Here is a 20014-nt window from a genome sequence, read left to right on the forward strand (position 1 = left end):
TCGGGGTCTTTGATCCTTCGCTCTGCGTCTGGGTTTTCAACATAATTTCCCTCCAGTAGACTGCGTCTCGGGTGGCGTACTCGCGCAGGGGGAAAAGATGGTAATCCGCTTTTCATTTCAATCTCTTTCTCTTTCTATCTCTCTCTCTTCTTACTCCACGAAACCGTCGATGTAAATGCGGGCCACCACGGAACCATATTCGGACGACGAATTCCCGGACGATTTTTAACGGAATTGCGCCGCGTTGCCGCCCAAACCCCGCAGCCACCGGTGTTGAGGTAAGCTGAAATGCAAGCAACGGCCTCGGAGGGAAACGGTCCGGGACCCAACAGCAGCAGCAGCAGTAGCACCCACACCGGCCACAATCACAGCTCCTCGCCGAAACCCCCGCCGCCCGGCTCGTGGGCATCGCTGAAGGCCAGCGTGGTAAGATGGCGCGGCTCGCGGAAACTGGTGCTCGTCATCGTCGCCATCGCACTCCTGCTCGACAATATGCTGCTGACCGTCGTTGGTAAGTTTCGTAACAATGCTAGCTAATCCCGCAGCAATCGGCCACAATATCGTTCAGCAATTACGGCGCGAATAGTCGATGGAACCGCGGTTTCCACGAATCCCGTTCCCGGAACGGTTTGTTTGAAACGAAACACTTTCGTGGAAAATGGCACCAGCGAAATCGTAATGGTTTTCAATTCCTTGTACATGGATATCGAGCCAATCAAACCAATTTTCGAACCGTGGTTTATGGGAAAACTTTGGATATTCCAAACTTTAGGTGAAAGCACTACTTCTTATTTAAAATTCCGACAAATGTATTTACCACAAGGTTTTACTGCACAATAACTTTTAAATAAATTTATTAGTCATCGATAAATAAAAACTTCTTTTAGTAAAGAGAAGGTAAAATCATTTAGAGGAAAACAATCTTTCTGTAATGCCTTTAGTCAAATGATGAGACAACAAACTCTTTTTGATTTGGATTCTTCGCAAAATTTCAATTTACGAAACATTCATAACCGAATGTAACTCATTTTCTTCCCAGACTATGTTACATTGCACAATGGCCACTTTAGAGTAAATACCGGGATAAAATTATTTTTCAATTGTTTCATACTGCAAACTGTATTTTATAACTGTTTTATATGAAATTTATTCTCAAAAAAGTAATTCCACCCAATCCCACTAGGGGGCGCTATATGCTATGGTGACAAGCTATCAAGCACATTTTACTGAAGCTATTGTTACGTAAAAATGTCCTTATTGTCCGATTGAGTCATTTATTATAATTTATCAATTGATTTACTTTATTTTTTTTGTACTTTACAAAAATATGAAAACAGTAAAATACGTTTTTTAATCCAAAATTATTATATGTTCCTCATGGTATTAAAAACTTGAATAACTTTCGATTCTGCGCCTATCCGCAGGTAAACTCTTCATGGCTTAAAAGAATACATATCAGGCTATAATATCACGCCTTTAAACTTACGCAACTCCGCGCACTTTTTGTTTGGCAAGATGTCGAACTTCAAGTTGTTTCATATTTTATCTGTAATTTGATACGTTTTGTATAATATTTAGAAAAATGCAAGCTGTGCATCCAATTCTATATTTTTTCTTTAAAGACAAATAAAATACCTTTCCAAAACAGTATTACTTTTAAAAATAGAACCAAAAATGCAGGAGTTATAAATATGCAAAGTTGGATAATTTTTTTCAAATTTTCGGCCGGTTTTTTCGCAACTTTGGACTTTGACCTTTTGAATCTCAGAATTGGCTGGACGCATAGGCTCAAGTTTTTGGGTAGTTCTTAGTTTGATCTTGTAGTTTGAAGCAAAAATGGTTTGTAAACGTTATACCTAAGTTGGATTTCTGACTTCCATCCCGGCAAATGGCCATTGTGCATTGGCTAGGCATTTTGGAGAATTACTAAATCAATATTGATTTAGAATCCTGCCAGACGGTACGAACTAAACTTAGTACATATTGCGTTGGCGTGCAGGCAGCATCGCACCGTTTACTTGGACCACGAATAAGCCGGCGAGGGAAAGCATTTAGTTAATTACACATCAGCTGCAGGACGGTTGATGTTTGGGGCGGAAAACCATCAACTCCCACTAGGCGGGAGAGTGAGGGAGAAAGAATGAGAGAAAGTGTTACGCTGTTCTAAAATGTGTTTCACTTTGCCATGTCAAAGCATTATTACCGCGGAAGGATGGTGGAAAAATTTACCTCAGTTCCACTTACTGCGTACATTTATAACACTCTCTTCATAGACTTCGCCATCTTGTTGCCGAAAGGAAAAGAGAAGAACGCCAAAAGCCATCAGTCGGCTAATAGACTAATAAGCCATCAGTGGCAGCGTCGACCAGGGACGATGAATCACTTACGTTTCCCGGGGAATGCCGGTCCACGAAGGGATGAAAAATTGACAATCTCTTCGATGCACGCGCCTCTCTCACACTCTGCTCTGCTGATGAATGCTAATTTCAACATCGAACGGGGTTGCAGCATCTCGGGAAAAGAGGCGAGAAAATTGCTTCCCATGGCAAAATGCGTACGCCATTTCCTGCCCTGCTCTCGGGCAAGACAGCAACCACAACCGCTTCTGATCCTTGGTTTTCTCGGGGGAACTGTTGTTACGTTGTCTTTTGTACATTCCCACCACCGAAATCGCACAACTAAACCATCCCGGTGGACCTTTACCCCCACTCTCCTCCGGGCACGCGAAGGCCGTCCGAAAAAGACGTAATAATAGAAGGAAAATTGTTTCTTTAAAGCGCCCTTTCCCTGTTTAACTTTTCTCGGAATGATTCCCGTTCCCCAGCGCTCTCATCCTAATCGAAACCGTAGCAGAGTTTCCTTTCGCTTGGCAGGAAATGCCAATGGAAAGCGGAACATTCGGGGGGGGGGGGGGGGGGGGGGGGGGGGGGAAGGATGCCGGCACCGGAACCGACAACGGTACGATCCGGTCGAAGTCGGGTCGGAAGAATGTCTTCTCTTGCCCATGGATTCCGTTTACTGCCGCCGCCATAATGGTGTGAAAAATGATTGGATTGACTCATTATGAACAGGGAAAAGTAAGCTTAAAGAGAAGAAAGCTTAAGTGGATGATAATCCTGCTCATCAATGCTCACAGCGTTGATTTAGGGAATAAAATAAAAGAAATGAAATATTTGTTCATGCAGAAAAATTAGAACATTTTCAGCGAAGTTGTGGGGAGTTTCGTTGTTTTTTAATAAAATTTTTAGATATTTATAAAATTATTCTTTACATTTCTTTACAATTACTTCTTAAATTCGACCTTTAATAAGTGTGGCATTTTTCCACTTTTAATGATAATTCGACCACTAATTTCTTTAATAAAATAAATTGCATATTTATCAATACTACCACAAATTTAACTATTGTCAAATTAACTATTGTTAAATTTAACTATTGTTAAATTTGTGGCATCGTTACACTACACTATTGTTAAATTACTACCATTCATAATACATCTATATTTAAAGAAACAAAACAAAACATATTTAAAGAAACAAAAATGTATAGAAAATTAACACATTGTTTCTCGGACATGTAGAAAAGGTTGCATATAAACAACATACCCAATACATTAACCGTAGGATTGAATATGATTAATAACATTTCCATTTAGACGAGTTGAAATAAAATAAATAACACATAAAACATCCATTAAATCCACTCCCCGTTTGCTTCCCCCTCAACCATCTACCAACGGTGAGCGATTGAACACAAAGATCCGTTGTTCATCGTAGTAAAAGGAACGCAAAATTTATCGCCCAAGTTAAGCTCTCGTCTTACTCGTATCTTCTTCCGTCCAAGCGCAAGCACGGCGTTCCGGTGGTTGAACACAAAAACGCAAGAGCAGAAACTATTTTACAGCAACAGGTCCCTACTCCAACGACGGGAGGATGGACCGCCATGGAAGCACAAGGATCTCCTTTAGTGTCGTAGCAAATCGTAAGGGCGCGTTGGAAAGCGTAAGTGCACGTTCCGAAGTGGATGTTCTTCGGCAGTGCGGGAGCTGAGGGGACGTTTCGGAACCCCGTTTTATCCCCTGCGCACTTATTTCGTATGCAACTTGTTGCACTCTTGTGAGGTCGCGCTCGATGTCGGCTATCGTCGGCGTCGCAGTCCTGAGGGGACAAAAGAAGCGTTTCCACGTCGTTTGTGTTCTATTTCTCTTTTTTCCTCGCTGCCGGAAGTGGGAAAACGCCACAGGAAGCATGGCAGCACAGTAATGCTTGCTACGATTAGTCGCTTCCATTCATCGGACGAGAAAGTTGACGAATGAACCAACCGTGTGCTCTTGCGAACGATTGTGCACATACTGTTAATCATATAATTATACTTTTGTGCCCTATTGCCAGCAGTGCTTGAAGTGTGCAGAAAGCGTCCTTTTGATGAACATTTTATTTGTCCTGAGTAGAGTTTTTCTTTTTCATTTATCTTCCGGTCTTTTGCATTCATTTTTGCACTGGTGTGGTTGTTTATTCTTATTTTGTGTCTTATTGTTTGTCGCTCAACAAATGAAATGATCCAAAATTTGGTTTGTTCGGCCAGTTTTCCTGCTTACCTATTATTATTTTTTCTCCTAATAATAGTGTGTGTTTTTATGGCATTTATTATAAATTATTAAGCCTATTGTTACTTCAAATCAATTCACCAATTTAAACAAACTCAAAAAACATTAAAAAATTATTTTTTCTACATTTCTCGACGCATGTAAACCATCTCTCAGAGCAGTTGAACAACAGTACACTGTTTGCAGAGCGTATCTTATCATAAACTAAGGGAATTTGACACAGAAAGTGTGTGCCTATCGTACAGCAAAAAAAAACACTTGATGCTCGTGTTCGTTGGCAAATTTCCAATTGCCCAAACTGGCTCGCCTTCCGGGGATGATTAAAAGATGGATTTTTCGGATGTTATTTTCCATGCAATATAACACTTCAAGCGTAGCCCTTCGGCATTGGGTTGGCTCCGTGGAGCCCAATTGAGGAAAACACACTTACGGTGGCAAACACACACAGAAAACCTATCGAACTGTGCTGGGGCTTGGGTTTTTGCAAACTTTGGGCACCACTTCAGGGGTAAGCTTGCCCGAGCCGTGTATGTGGTTTCGTTTGCACGAACACACCGACGATCGATAGGTGCGTATAAACGGCCGCGACGGGATTAATATCATGTCGGGGCTCGTGAGAGTCGTATTTCATGTATCGTCCGGATGGTTTCGGATTGGCAATGAGTGCTCCTCGAATCACGCACCCTCACCCTTCATGGGGAATCTTTTTTTTTTTTAAACCATAATGTGAATCCGTCCACCCGAAACCACTCGAAACGGGTGTGTTCGGATTCGAACGGTGTGGGTTTTGGGGTTTTGTTTTGCCCGGCATCAGTCGTTGCTTTTGTTACCGACCTCTTGAACGAAAGAGAGGGCGAGAGAGAAAGAGATAAACATATCCGGGCTCATGTCCAACCACAACCGGTCAACAGCAGCCTCATTCGACTGAAGGGATGAAAAGAACGCACGCGGATCAAACAGGGATTACATTAAACGATATTATTGGTCGATATTATGCAGGATCGCGTGTTTTGAAGCTCACGGAGAAAAAAAGAATGGGGGAATGTAACCTTTGCGTGCGAAACCGACCGTCATGTGGACGCGTTAACGGTTTTGTTTACACACATTCGAATGAATCGGAAGTCAATTTGGGCATTAAAAATCGCATCCCTGTTTGTGACAGGACATCATCCAGGTGGCCGGAACCGAATGTGATCGAATCCGAATGGACATTAATCATTCGGTATCGCTGCACCCGACAGAACACAGTGAGGATTTTTTTTCCTGTAGTCACCAGAGCACCAAAAGTGGGTCAAATTTTGATCGAGTGCCACTTCTCAACAATTGGTTATCGAGGTAAAAAACATATTCAAAGGTTAAAAAATATTCTTCGTGATTAAATTAACACACTTTTGTTTTTCTGAAATAGATTCAATTTGATATGCTAAAATGAAATAATTGAAATGAACAATCACTGCGGCAACAATAGTACGAAGAAGAATGGAGCTCAATATTCCAACTTCTTTCGTTAGGGCGGTTCCGTCCGAATGCGGTTATTTCGTCTGCTTGGTGCGGTTCACCTGTTTGCTGTTGGCCGTTTGATGTAGGATATAAAAAGTTGGCCAGTCTGTCCGTACCACCGACGGTTGCAGCAACCGCAAAGGAAAGTGAAGCGAATAACAAGGAATTAGAAATCGTTTCAATCGCAGAGCCACCCGAGCTGGAAGGTGGGAGTGTTCAAGCCGGAAAAGGGAGTACGGCGTAACAAAGGCAAAGCAGACACAAAGTCGCGCACACCAGCACACTTCCAAGAGCTGGTTCACCTCTACTCGTTCCGGTGCACGGCTTTGGACGCGCCGGAGCCTCAGACGTTTGAACTGAACGAAAGGAAACATAATTTTCCGATTAGCAGCCATTACGAATCCGGTTTGCTGGAAAGCAAAAAAAAAAAATAGAATGACAATGAATCATGTGAACCGTACGTTTGCCCCTAGCCCGTTTGGCATGGTCATTCATATTCAACAGTTGGTCCACTTCTTATGGCGAGACGCGCTAAATCCAGCCTCAAATCCTGCCGCACGGAACACTCGAAAGCGAAAAGTCAACGAGCTGGAAATTGCGTTTACTTAAGTCGCAATCCGTTCGCAAGCTGTCGGGATGGACGGGAAAGGTCTAGGCTTGCCTTTGCGCACCTCGGACATCGTACACAATCCACTGACCGAGTGAACACACGGATAAGGGCCTGCAAATGGAGGCGCCTGGTGGTTCATTCGAATTTTGCCTCGAGCTGGAAGTCGGAGTAATGGTGTGAGAAAAATCGCCTACTTCTCGTTGGAGAGCTACTGTAATGAAGGATCGTTGCTTCCTCGCCTTACCATTACCATTGGTGATGTGGCCAGCTTTGGTGAACCGAAAGGGCTCGCCGGTCTGCTCGTAACGACGGTGGCTACTTTGAGCGATTACTCTCGGTTCATCACCGTCGGTGTAAAGCAATACTAAGCTAGCTTTATGTAACGCATCATCAACCCAATACCAACTGATTGTGCAACAGAACATCACATAAGATTTGGCACCATGGAAGTGTTTGTTTATAGTACAGTTTCTAACTTAGACTGGCTTAGTGAGAATGGACGGAGCTTCAAATGCGAATGGAAAGCCTGTGTCTTGTAATGTCCTTTGGGAAGCATATTTCCTATTGTTCGCACACTATTACACGCTGAAAGCATAGAGATGTGTCAAGCTCAAAACAGGACATTTTTTCTAAATTAAAGATGAGTGGTTTTTTTTTCAAATACATGAATATTTTTTTAGAGCAAAGCTAAGGCTTGGCTTAAGTGAAGAATAATTGTTATACTCTTTGAAATTTTTGAATTCGAAATTATTTGTTATTTTTATTCTTATTATATCTGTTTTAAGAGGGCCTTTCGGATCATGCTTAAATAGAAGGTTATCTGACTTTTTCATCCAAATCACTGGGTTTACTTAAGTTTGCTGAAACAAACAAGACTCTTAGTATTAGATTGGATACTAATTTGGTCTTGATTTTTTGGAAAGTCTAACGTTGTTGGCCCGAGTATGTCTTTCTACTTTTCAAGTCAATATTTCTGTTCATAGAATTTTAGCTTTCGGTGCTTTATTGCTTAAAGCTTGCATCACTTGCTCTAAAAAACTGAAAACTTTTCAAAATGTGTTTCACCTGTATATTTTTGTAAAATTAAGATTTTTTTAAATGTTGTAAACAACATTGTAAGGCAATAGTGTCCGTTTATATAGCTCCAGGCCTCCTCGAAGCTAAGTTTTAGATAGGAAACAGAATGATTTCTATACGAAAAATATGACATTTTCTGATATGCCGGTAATCCTAAGCGTTTCTTTTATTTTAGAAAAAAGATCTAATCAACAAAATATAATTTGAATATGTTTTGCCACCTAAAAGTATAAATATTTTAATTGATGAATTAGAAACTCTTTTCGTATCATCTAGTTGTAAAAGCCATGGACATTCTGTTTTGATAAAGATCAACCCATCCGACATAAACGAAGGCGCGTCGAACAAACCAGTTGACGTTTTCCTCCCCGCTAGAGATAGTGAAACTCTTCAACTGCTTGTGACATTTCGTTTTGAAACCAAATCAAACCCTTTTCCGGCGCGTTTTTGTGTTTGCGTTGATTGCCCCTATCAAACGAGGGTTGGAGGATGGGGAGATAAAGATAAAGATTTTCCTTTGATTCACACACTCAAAGCATGGAGTACAACAGAAAAACAGGAAAACTCACCTAACGAGACGAACAAACGAATCCGAACTTTGGGGAACATTTTCAATTTTCCTACCAGCAGCATCGCGTCTTATCGTGATTTCCAGATCAACCCAGCTGGGACAACCGGTTGCTGCCGTACATATACACACATACACGCACACACATATCCTTCCAGAATTTCCTCTACAAACGAAGCCACAACGCCGCGGAAAACGTCGGAATATTTTTGCGGTTGCACGGCGGTGGTTCATTTGCAACCGTCCGTTGATTCCATTTCTTCTGCACCACTTCTCTTCACATGATGGCACACACCATGCACACATACACACACAACTAAGGATACCGCAGGCGCCACAATCCGGTCGACCGATTGCTCATCTGACAGCATGGTTCTCTTCGTTTTGCCTTTCCCAGCACTCAAATCAAAGAGATGTTTCTTTTCCATCCCCAGAAGCGATAATGACAAAGTCAGTCATCAGCCACACTCGTTTGGGAGGCCGCCGATGCCAAATGAAAGGCCCAAAATAGAGCAAAGCATCTGGAAGAGGTGGATATTGCTTGAGGAATCCAGAGAAGATGGCAATAAAGCTGGGGGGAAGAAGAGAAAAGCACATAAAAACAAAGTAAAAGAAAGGGATGCGATGAGCACAACCCGAAAGGACTGAGAAACAACTGTCGAATGTGCGAGTTGAGCCCACAAAGTACCCAGTAGCCGTTCGCGATGGAAAGGGAAAGCAGCAAACGGAGCGGAAAATGGTGGGAAATCATTTATAATTTACCCCACAGTCGTTTACCGACATCATTGGTTTAATTTGGCATTGTTGGAAGAACCCTCCGATGGTGCAGTGAGGAGCAAGGGAGGTAATGTGTGGAAAAGTGGCAAATCCGAACGCCTTCGTCGCGATGGACGGATTGACTTGTGTGGAGTTTGCCTTCCTTCGCCGACATTGCTGACATTCCGGTGGGTTCCGGTGTTGCGGAATGGGATGGGAAAAGGATATTGGTTCGATTGATGAAGCATTTCCTTCCGAATTCCAGTGTTGGCACTTTTATCCACCAGGAATGCAAAAGGAACGTTTTCGCTATCCTTCGCTATTTTAAGTGAGATATCTACTTGACAATGACGTTCGGGCGTATCGAGTTTCTAGTGCCGACAAAGAAATATGGTTGCCTCTAATTTTTAAACTGACCTATTTAGTTTTTTGGAGCTTACACTTGTTTTGACAGCTGTATGGAACAGAATTTGAGGAAAATTTTTATGAAAATGTATTATGAATATATGATGTTTTGTATCCTATTCGTATGATAGAAGTTTCATTTTATATTTTGTTGATTATATCTTATTTCCCAAAGGTAAGTTAAATATTGCTTGTGCTCGACATCAGTGTAAACAACGTTTGATTTTAATGCAGTGAATTTGAACAAACAAATTTCTGCAAAAAGTTTTTGGGGTCAGACATACAACTCCTATACATTTTAAATCTTAAGAAATCAATTGTTTATTCCATACCATATCTGCTCCTAGTTTTTTCCTTCGATCTATTAGTTATTTAACACAGTTTTTGGTGCTCGCTCCAAGCTAAATATGATAAATTTCCTGATAAAATGTTTACACAATTAGTAATAACTTTATAACATTTTTTAATGATTTTGAAATACTTGTCCGACATTAAAATTAATAAACCACCAAATATAACTAGCTAAATTAATAAGATTAACTCTTCGCTTTCTGGTTTGAATCCTAGAAACTTTATCTCATTAAGTTCTATCCTAATTAAATTATTTATTGTTGTGCAGTTTGGATTCAAAATTATTCGTATTTAATTTTTGAAACACATTCATCCGGGCAACGAACATTCCAAACGTTACAACATAATTGGTTATAACTCGCCTTCCAGCATCGGCACAAACTAGTGAAAATAATTATTTTGCAGTTTATGAGCCGTAACATTATTTCTCCAGTGCGAAAAGGGCCTTGCAAAAACCCTACAAGTGAGTGAATAAATAATGACAACGGTTTCGTTCCAGCCTCCATCGGCAAGATGAGCTGGCTGGTAAGTTGGGTCTGTTCTCGAAGGATCAACACAAGCCACAGCCCGGAGCTCAAGCTTAGCCCTTCGGCGTGGTATGCTGGCGCGAAACAAGCTGTTAATTTCTTGTTTATTAACGGCTAAACGAGTTAAGGGGTAATTTAATTGGCCGAGCGTGTTATGTTGCTTTTTTCCTTTTCTTTCCATCACTTTCTCGTGAAGAACCAAGTCGGGCGGTGGATGGCGAGCGACGCGGGGGGTGGATAGCTCAGTGGAAAAATTATTCTACGAAACGAGCTGTAACTAATCCTTTTCATAGCCGGAAGAGATGAATTGTGCCCCATTGCTTCGACCGAGGCTGACCCACGGGATCGTTTGTAACGTTCTCTCCAAGGTGTTTTCCTTTCCTGATTAATTACCGCTTAGAAAATCGATCGACGACGATGGCCTCGGGTGTCAAGCATCGACATCCAGTGGCACACTTTCTCAAACGTTCTTCATCCCACAGACCCGCTCGGACAGGGCCGCATCCATCATGAAGCTGCTTCAAAGAACGATATCAATTCCGGTGCATCGTTGTCTCCCAAAGGGAGTCTATTACCTATATTGCTTCCTTCCCTCGGCAGCGATCGATAGTGCCAAGCATCCAAGCCAGTTACCGTTCATGTTCGTGCTTGGAACGATTCGGAAATCAGGCACAGCTCTCATGCAACTCGACGATGATGTACTGTACAGCCCATGCCTTGGCCCTCGCTGTGGGGAAAAGGCACAAAAAAGGAACCAGCTTCTGCGAAAGGCAAAGTGCTGAAAAGTGCCCTGTACCAAAAGCACTGCTTCCATAATTGAATCATCGAAATTTATTCGATTACTAAATGGTACGCTTTCATGTGCTATCATCCTTCACTTTCCTGCACTTCATTTCGAACCGGATCGTCTTACAAAGTGGTTCGCTGCAGGGTGGTCTCCCTCGTCGGGAGAGTGTCAGCTTAAGATCCGAGCTACCGTTGCACTATCAATCGATGTAGGGGAAAGGAACGGTGTCAGATGGTACACCGATACCTGTTAGGGAGGCAATTGTGCTCGGGTGGGATATCGTAAAATCTTCTATTGATTGAAATCATCTATCTGTAGCATTCTGGGAGTTTGAAAATAATAGAAGACTTTCATTAAAGCTAAAAAAGAGTTATGAATGGTTTCTATATAAAAAATACTTCAAAATGACAAGAGTATAAATAACAAAATAAATAACTTATAAAGTTTATCTTAAATGAGAGTTAAAAAAGAGAAAAACCAAAATGATCTAAAATAGTAATACATTGCTTTAGAATCTTGCTCGGAAGCCTTGTAACATTTAACGCATTTAAAAAACACCCAGCGAGTCGGCAAAGAGAATTACGGATTTGAAAAATGTTGAAAGCTGACGAAGTGTTAAAAAGAGCGGTCCGCTAAAAATCATTTGGACCTGGTCAATTTGGTTTGAAACTGGTTCAACAGAAAAGTCTGAAATTTTGTTTTATTGATATAGCTTTGAATTTTAAGAAAAGTCTTGTTTTTCAAATATGCAACCGTTTTTCGAAAATTTCGTTGCGGTTAAAATGACCGCTTTTTGTTTTCTAGTGTTAAAGGTATAATACCTTAATATATTGTATGTGTTTAAAATTGGGTGGGCGTGGGCCAAGAGGTCGTTACGCCAAGAAGAAGAAGTTTAAAATTAATCATTGTTGAACTGAGTATTTTTTAACAACATTTCCACGTACCGTAAAACTAGAAATAAAAAAAAAATTATTGATTATTACAATTAGACACTTCTGGTATTCTTAAAAGTTGTATACCAACATGCATTTTTGTGAAATGCATAGCATATGAAATGTAGATTTCATATTTAAACATATTTGTTTTTTGTGTTTTGTAACCTATCAACACTTGGGCTCTTATAGTCCAAAGTTGATACTATACAATAAACATCTAATTTGTTTGTTGAATGAATAATGGTACAGACATTCAACAAGTTTTTTTTTAAAGTTTAGGGTCTAAACTAAAATAAATACTAAAATTTCTCTACGAACTCATTTTAATATTTTATTTATGAAAAAAGATTAATAGAACGAACGATCTTCCGAACTTGAGTAAACATTAAACAGCAAAACTGATTCTCAAGCTGTTGTGTGAAGCCGTTAAATTGGAGCTCTCAGTTTCTCAACTTATATCGTCCTGGTATAAACTAGCAGATCCTTTCGAACAAGTTTAGTAAAACTTTCAGTCCGATACGCCTTGAGCTGCGCGTTCGCACAAGTTGGCGGCAATTATAAAATAATTAAAATGTCCCACCCGACCAGAGGATCTGAAACGCGAGGCTAGAAATTAAACACACACAATCGAAAACTAACAAACGAAATCGAGTTAGTAAGTTTCCGCACCGCTCCGAGGCCGAGGTGGGTTGGAGTTTTCGAGTGACGAAGACGAGTTTCTCTTTCGCCGTGGAAAACGCCTTCCCAGCACAACTCACCACAAACCGGGAGGTTGGGGTGGGGCTGTGGTTCAAGAGCGGGCTGTTCCTTCCTTTGCAGAATAGGGGAGGCCTTTTCCACACCGCTGGAGATGCACATTCTGGTCCTTGTGGCGCCCGCTGACGGAGATTGACAGTTTAATTTCAACTTTCATTTAAAACTAAGATAATTCAATTACGCCACGGTGGTCGGGATGGGTAACACATCCGATCCAACCTTCTGCTTGCACTATCATCATCGTCACAATCATTACCGGCATCGTCAACAACACCAAAGCGTCATCGTTGTTGACGTAGTATCGAGTCGAGTAGAGTGTCTCGTTTTGCGATGCTCAGGTCGGATGGGTGCAATCGATGCTACTTCCCTATTTGTCTTCCGGGTGTGTGTCTCTCGGTGGGTTCTTGGCAGGAAGTTTGTGCGTCCTCCCTATGGTTTGGCTTCTTTTTTTCCTAGTAATGTTGTTACAGCTTCGAAAAGGGATGAAACACGACGACACCAGCCATCACAATCGTCGAACGGCCATCCGTCGGACCTGCTCCTGGTTTGGCTCGTCGCTTTACGATGTGCACCTATTTTACACCTCGATGGATTTTTACCCTCCCCTGCTCATCCTCCCCCTCGCCATCCTCCCTGCCATCCATTCGCTCGATTAGCGATATTTAGTCGAGCTGGCGCATTTTATGACCCGCCCGTGCCCGTACCGTTTTACGATTTAATTTCCCTCTCCTCCTCCCCAGTGCCAATCATACCGGAGTTTCTTTACGACATCAGGCACCCGGATGCGCCGCTGGCCAGCTTCCCCAAGACGCCACCGACCACGCTGTCACCGTGCGAGAAGGAAACGACCACGCCGTACAACGGGATCGACATTACCACGCAAGGATACGGTAAGCTACGAGGGCGAGCTACGAGGACCGGCAAGCCTGTTTTCATTTATCGCACGTGTTTGTGTGTTTTTCCGCCACACTCGATACAGACAATGCTAGCTGGTACGCGGAACGGGAGGAACGGCACAAGGAGCTGGTGGAGGAGACGGTCGAGGTTGGGCTGATGTTTGCCTCGAAGGCGTTCGTCCAGCTGCTGGCAAATCCAATCGTCGGTCCGCTGACGCATAAGTATGTCTTGAACTCACCGGGCAGAGCCTCGAACATGCTTAAAACGTCGTCAAAAATTGGTCTAATTCAAAAATGGTTTTGTTGTCTTTCGTTTCGATTAACAGGATTGGATACAGTATACCGATGTTCGCTGGATTCGTCATTATGTTCATCTCTACTTTGAGTAAGTAAACTGTATTTGAAATACTATTGAAAGGAAAATAGTACACTTTAACTGTCAAGTTTAACATTAAGATTGTAAAACACGTAACTTTAGCCAAAGAATTTGTTTTTACAATTACTATAGGTTTTATGTTGCAATTTTATAAAGCTGCTGGGTATAGAAAATGATGGCCATAGTAGTCGACGTGTTAAGCTGATTGGTTAACCATATCTACAATCGCGTAAAAAAAACTATAACACGACGAACAGATAAAAATAAAATAGAAAACAGGAAGATTTACTATATAACTAAACACAAAAACATTGACTCATCATTCAGGGGTTTGAACTTTGTTGTATAAAACCGATAAATTTTAACAGATACCAAAACAAAGTTTGTTTTGTTTGAAAAATAAAACCTATTTTTCTCAATTACTGCAAGCAATATTTTCGTATTGTAATTGTATCGAATAATGTATGTATCAAATATCTAAAATCTAAAGCCTTTTGAAAATAAATGAAAACTTGTTCGTTTTCATTTTAAAATTTATAATATCGTTTTGAATCAAATCAAATAATGTATTGCAAAAACAAACATTAAAAACAATACAAGGCATCACATATTTAAAAGTACAACTAGATTATTCACATTTCAAAGTTGATCTGTAATCAATCCTTTATGTCAATATATTATTTTTGTATGTTTTTTGGTGCATTTTTAAATGTGAAAACACATTTAACATTGTTTCCAACGAAAACATGGTAAACATGTTTTGCCACTTTTCGTTGTGTCAGTTACCATGAACAGTTTGGTGTCGATTCACATAATTCAACTCAATTTATTATCTGATTTAAGCGAAAAGTTACATAAAAACATCACCCTCACACCCTCCGCTTTTCTCGTCCCAGTTTTCGCATTCGGCAGAACGTACTCGGTTCTTTTTCTGGCCCGGGCACTGCAGGGTATCGGATCGTCCTGTTCGTCGGTGTCGGGCATGGGCATGTTGGCCGACCGCTACACGGACGACAAAGAGCGTGGCAATGCGATGGGCATCGCGCTCGGCGGGCTTGCACTGGGCGTCCTCATCGGTCCACCGTTTGGAGGCATCATGTACGAGTTCGTCGGTAAGTCGGCTCCCTTTCTGGTGCTGTCGGCGCTCGCACTCGGCGATGGTCTGCTGCAGCTGGTCATGCTGCAGCCGACGATGGTTATTGAGGAGTCCGATCCGCCGTCGCTGAAGGCACTGGTCACCGATCCGTACATCATCATCGCGGCCGGTGCCATCACGTTCGCCAACATGGGCATCGCCATGCTGGAACCGTCATTGCCGATCTGGATGATGGACAATATGGGCGCGAGCCGGTGGGAGCAGGGCGTCACCTTCCTGCCCGCCTCCATCAGCTACCTGATCGGTACGAACCTTTTCGGTCCCCTGGGACACCGGATCGGTCGCTGGTTGGCAGCCCTGCTCGGCTTGGTCATCATCGGACTTTGTCTTCTTTGCGTAAGTGTGCCCCTTTCTAGAGGATCACGAGCAATTCTAATCCGCTTGTTAAAATTATTCTAGTTTTTTTTTTATATTACTTAACCAGTATTGTCACTCGATCGATGCAAAAAAAATATATCCACCAAAACGAGAAAATTTAGCCAGGATGAAGTAAACCTATCCCTTGATTTGTGAATAAAACGAAGTCATTCTAGGCGTTTAAATACATGTTCGTATAAAGAGGAAAGTAGAGTTGTGAAATATTTTACAATATAAAACGAACGAAAGATATAAAGGGTGCTAATTTTTAAACCTTGTGTTAGCTTAAAGTTACAAAAATAACACATAAAATATATAAAAGCAAACATTATAGGCGTAGCAATCAAAAATAGAAATTAATCCCCTTTTAAGAAAACTGAACAGATAGCAGATAAAATAAGCCTACCAAATCAATTAAATAGTACAATTAAGAGAGAATGTAGTATATTTTTAATAGGTTTTTCAATGCTTTTAAGACAATGTTTTTAGTGTTTTCTTCTTGTGAAGTAATTGCTTTCACTAATTTTAAATTGTTAATAATATCTACAAAAAATCTTAACTAAAGACTCTCTTGCGTACATATATTTATTGTACGTTTTGTTATTGTTTTTTTCATATCTTTAAATTGTTTGCTTTTGTTTGTTTGATTGCATCACCTCGCAGATCCCCATGGCCACCTCCATCAACCACCTGATTCTGCCAAACGCCGGACTGGGCTTCGCCATCGGTATGGTCGACTCCTGCATGATGCCCGAGCTCGGCTACCTGGTGGACATTCGCCACTCGGCCGTCTACGGCAGCGTGTACGCCATCGGAGACGTGGCGTTCTGTCTGGGTTTCGCCATCGGTCCCGCACTTAGGTAAGAGGACAAAGGAAGGGCTCCGGGGAATCCGGGGAGGGAATTAAAACTCAAGTGGAACGGACCGTCCGTCCGCCCGCCCGGAACGAAACAACAAGTGGGTCGCTTTGTTTAACTCCTGCTCCTGCAACACCCGGTCTGTCTTTCTTGCTTTCTTTGCACGCTCGGCGCAAACACTCCAAAGTGGTACCTTGGTAAACACCATCGGCTTCGAGTGGATGCTGGTCGGCATTTCGATCCTCTGCTTCATCTACGCCCCGCTGCTGACCTTCCTGCGCGCCCCACCGACCAAGGAGGAGAAGAAGGTAAGCATCGACGGCATTGACAACGCCGGACTGACGCTCGAAGGTGGACCATCGCCGGCCCCTCTGGCGGACGGTAAGGCTGCCCTGCCAACTGCGGCGAACGGCAAACATGACGCAAACCCCGGCAATCCCCACGCCAACGGAAACGGAACCGTAAATGGGCACAAGAACGGCTCCAGTGAGCCCGCGCGGGTAACGGATGGACCGTCCGGTGTGGTTGTTGGTGAAAACTGCGTGACGAAACTGTAGGGTTCCCGCGTGAAAGGGACCGGACCTTGCTTCCCAGCTCCCATCCCACCACACACTGACCCTCGCTCTCTAGCTGATTCTTGCAATCAATTGTCGTAAAACGCTCTTCGAAACCCCGGATGGAACGGATCGATGGAATCTCACACTAGAAAACGATATTTTGAATCCTTTATGGTGATTTAGATTAAGTTTTTTTCTTATCTGTTCCATGATTTGTAACCATTGTAAACTCTCGTGCATATTTTTCGTAATGTTTGTATTACTTTATATGTTGTACTTTAGTTGTAAGGCAATCTTTATGAAGGACCGAATAAACATTTTTATTTGATAATAATTTTCCGTTTTTTTTAAATTAATTTATGCTGAAGCTTAGATTTGGATTGGTTTGTTATTTTTTATTTTGTTTTCAGGCTCATTTTCTGAATATTCTTGAAGTTTATTAATAGGTTCATAGTAGACGGGGTCATTTGTGAATTCTCTAAAGTTCCTTGATTTTTCTTTGCCATGTTGAGATTTTATATTTAATTTTATTAAATTTTTTTTAGTTTTCTTCACAGCGCAACATCTTTAAAAACTGTCCCCGTTAAGTCTGGGTAAACTCTTCAAAGTTTCTTCACAAACACAGACGTTATTTCTTTCTTATCAACTTTCTGGCACCAAATGAAGAGTTTTTCCCATTTTTTTCACGTTTCAGTCTCTCATCGTTGGCGAACGGTCTTCGGTGCGGTACGTCACGTATCAGAACGAGGAAGAGGACGAGTAAAGCGGCACACCAGTGGTATTTTGAAGAGAATGTTTCACTACCCATACTCATCGCATACACTAAACACCTAAACGCATAAACATAAGAAACGTAAACGCTACACAACCAAGAGATCAGGAACATTTTACTCACGTATTGCATGGATGTTTGGAGCAACAACAAAAAGTAAAAATATATAAACAAAAGTATCTCATACATAAAACTTAGTGAGTAAAACTGCTGAGCAAAACAGGAAATAATCTCAAATGAGAGAAAAAAAAACTTGATGATAGAATGAGCAAGCAACAGCAAGGAACAATAATTTGGCCAAACAGGTAACAAATCTTCACACTCGTTAAGCGAAGCACGGAAACCAATACTGATTACTGTTATTCGATTTTTGCATAACATGCTGATCAAAGGATAATAAGGAACGAAACAGGCATTAACCAGCACACCAACAAATGAAAAAAAAATGACTGCAAAGTTTAAAGCCTAACGAAGAAAACAACATATAAATGTTATTAACGAAAGGAAAGAAAACAGTTATGCTTTAGAAGTGATCCTGTGCGAACGAAACCAAACATTACTACTGGTGGATAAATCTTGCTCTCAGCATTCAAATGTATCTTAACGCTACTAACCAATGCATTAGAAAACAAACAAAACTATAATTACTCCCTGCAAAATACTAAGTCAATCGGTTTCGGTGACGCCTTGGAGTGGCGCATCTTCGTTTTGTTCTCGATTGGATTCGGAGTGGGGCTCAGATTCCTCAGTCCCAAATGCCGATCGAGGAGTGACACTCCAAGGCATCATCCGGAATCGACCTAGCCTGCCGCGACCGGGTGGCGCCGCTCGAAGTGAGAAACGAATACCGCCTGGCGGATCGTTAACGGTTTTCGTTTGTGCATCGGATCAGACGGCCCCGGGGGTGAGATTATGATGTTCAAACGTAGGACGATACGGAGGTGGCAAGTGGCTCGATTCGTTTCCCGCTCAAAGCCATCGTGTCCCCTTTGTTTGGGCAGCCGAAATCGTTCGAACCCGAAGGATCGCTTCCGCCTCGCAACACGGATACACTTCGGATAAACGACACTTTAAATCCACTTGCGGGAGCCCCTCGGGAATTTATAGTGGCAAGGCCGTATCGAAGCTGGAAACAAATATTTAATAAAAGGAACCCTTTACTTTCTGCAAGCTTAGTTGGCACTACACCCCGTAAACGGAATGTCCTCCCATGCTGCTTAATGTCTGCTCTATCGCACGCGTCTAACGCCAGGACATTGCCGACAATCTGACCAATTTATGGGAAATGTGTAAGTTGAAGGAAATTTCGAACGAAAGGCAAATTACGTAGAAACGTAACATAACGAGCCGATGACAAACGGAATGAATCCGATCAGTTAATATACACACATATGCTACTAGAAATGCGGTGACGCATACTCACTATGTCGTGTACCTGTAGATACCACCCGTCACCGCTAGTGGACGCTACGTAATGTAACCATATTCCCACAGCTTTACGGTACTACACTATCAATGTACAACCTTGTACTACAACTTCTATCCGATCGATGTCTATAGTTACGAGCAACGTGCAAACTTGTTATCTAAAACACTACTGGCAGACTACTGTCGATTGTTCCCTTTAAACGAGTAAACCTGAACACTTGAGACTACTTCGGAAGCAGATGAAGCGGGAAAAAAATAGAAATACAACATGTCTAACACCATCGTGACACAACCAGTGCCGATAATCTCTTTGCGAAACTTGAATGGCTGCAAGCTTTGCCAGACGGTATCGGTAGCTACATATTTAGTCAACTTTTTAAGTAATTGCATATAAACTGTTTCATTTGTTACAAGGTAAAACAAATAATGTGTAATCGAACATACAATACTATAGGGCAGTATCAACAGCAATAAAACAATCAACTATAACCATTGTTCCGTAGAAAAGACTGTCGTTACTTCCTTCGATGTCATGGCATGTCAGAGGAACCTGAAAAAAAACACACGATCACCGCTGGAAACTACACTCGAGCATGAGTTGGTGAATTGTTTCAATAATCGGTCTAAAGCTTTGTGCATAGATTTGGCAGAACGTAACTTATGGAAAGAATACATTATCTACACTACAAACGCCACAACCATCTAACACGTACGATTGATATTTAAAAACATGCTAA

At 41.8% G+C, this 20014-nt stretch overlaps 1 protein-coding gene across 1 annotated transcript; it reads left to right on the forward strand.

The window, feature by feature from the left end:
- Positions 1-288: 288 nt before the first annotated feature.
- LOC131261454 (synaptic vesicular amine transporter) lies at positions 289-18275 on the forward strand. The gene is made up of 8 exons (XM_058263495.1): positions 289-511; positions 13619-13768; positions 13858-13996; positions 14101-14159; positions 15047-15642; positions 16327-16523; positions 16708-16828; positions 17772-18275. The coding sequence occupies exons 1-8, from the start codon at positions 289-291 to the stop codon at positions 17838-17840; spliced, it is 1554 nt and encodes a 517-aa protein (XP_058119478.1). The 3' UTR covers positions 17841-18275.
- The last annotated feature ends 1739 nt before the right edge of the window (positions 18276-20014 follow it).

This window comes from Anopheles coustani, chromosome 3, assembly GCF_943734705.1.
Source record: "Anopheles coustani chromosome 3, idAnoCousDA_361_x.2, whole genome shotgun sequence".
Classification (NCBI taxonomy): Eukaryota; Metazoa; Arthropoda; class Insecta; order Diptera; family Culicidae; genus Anopheles; species Anopheles coustani.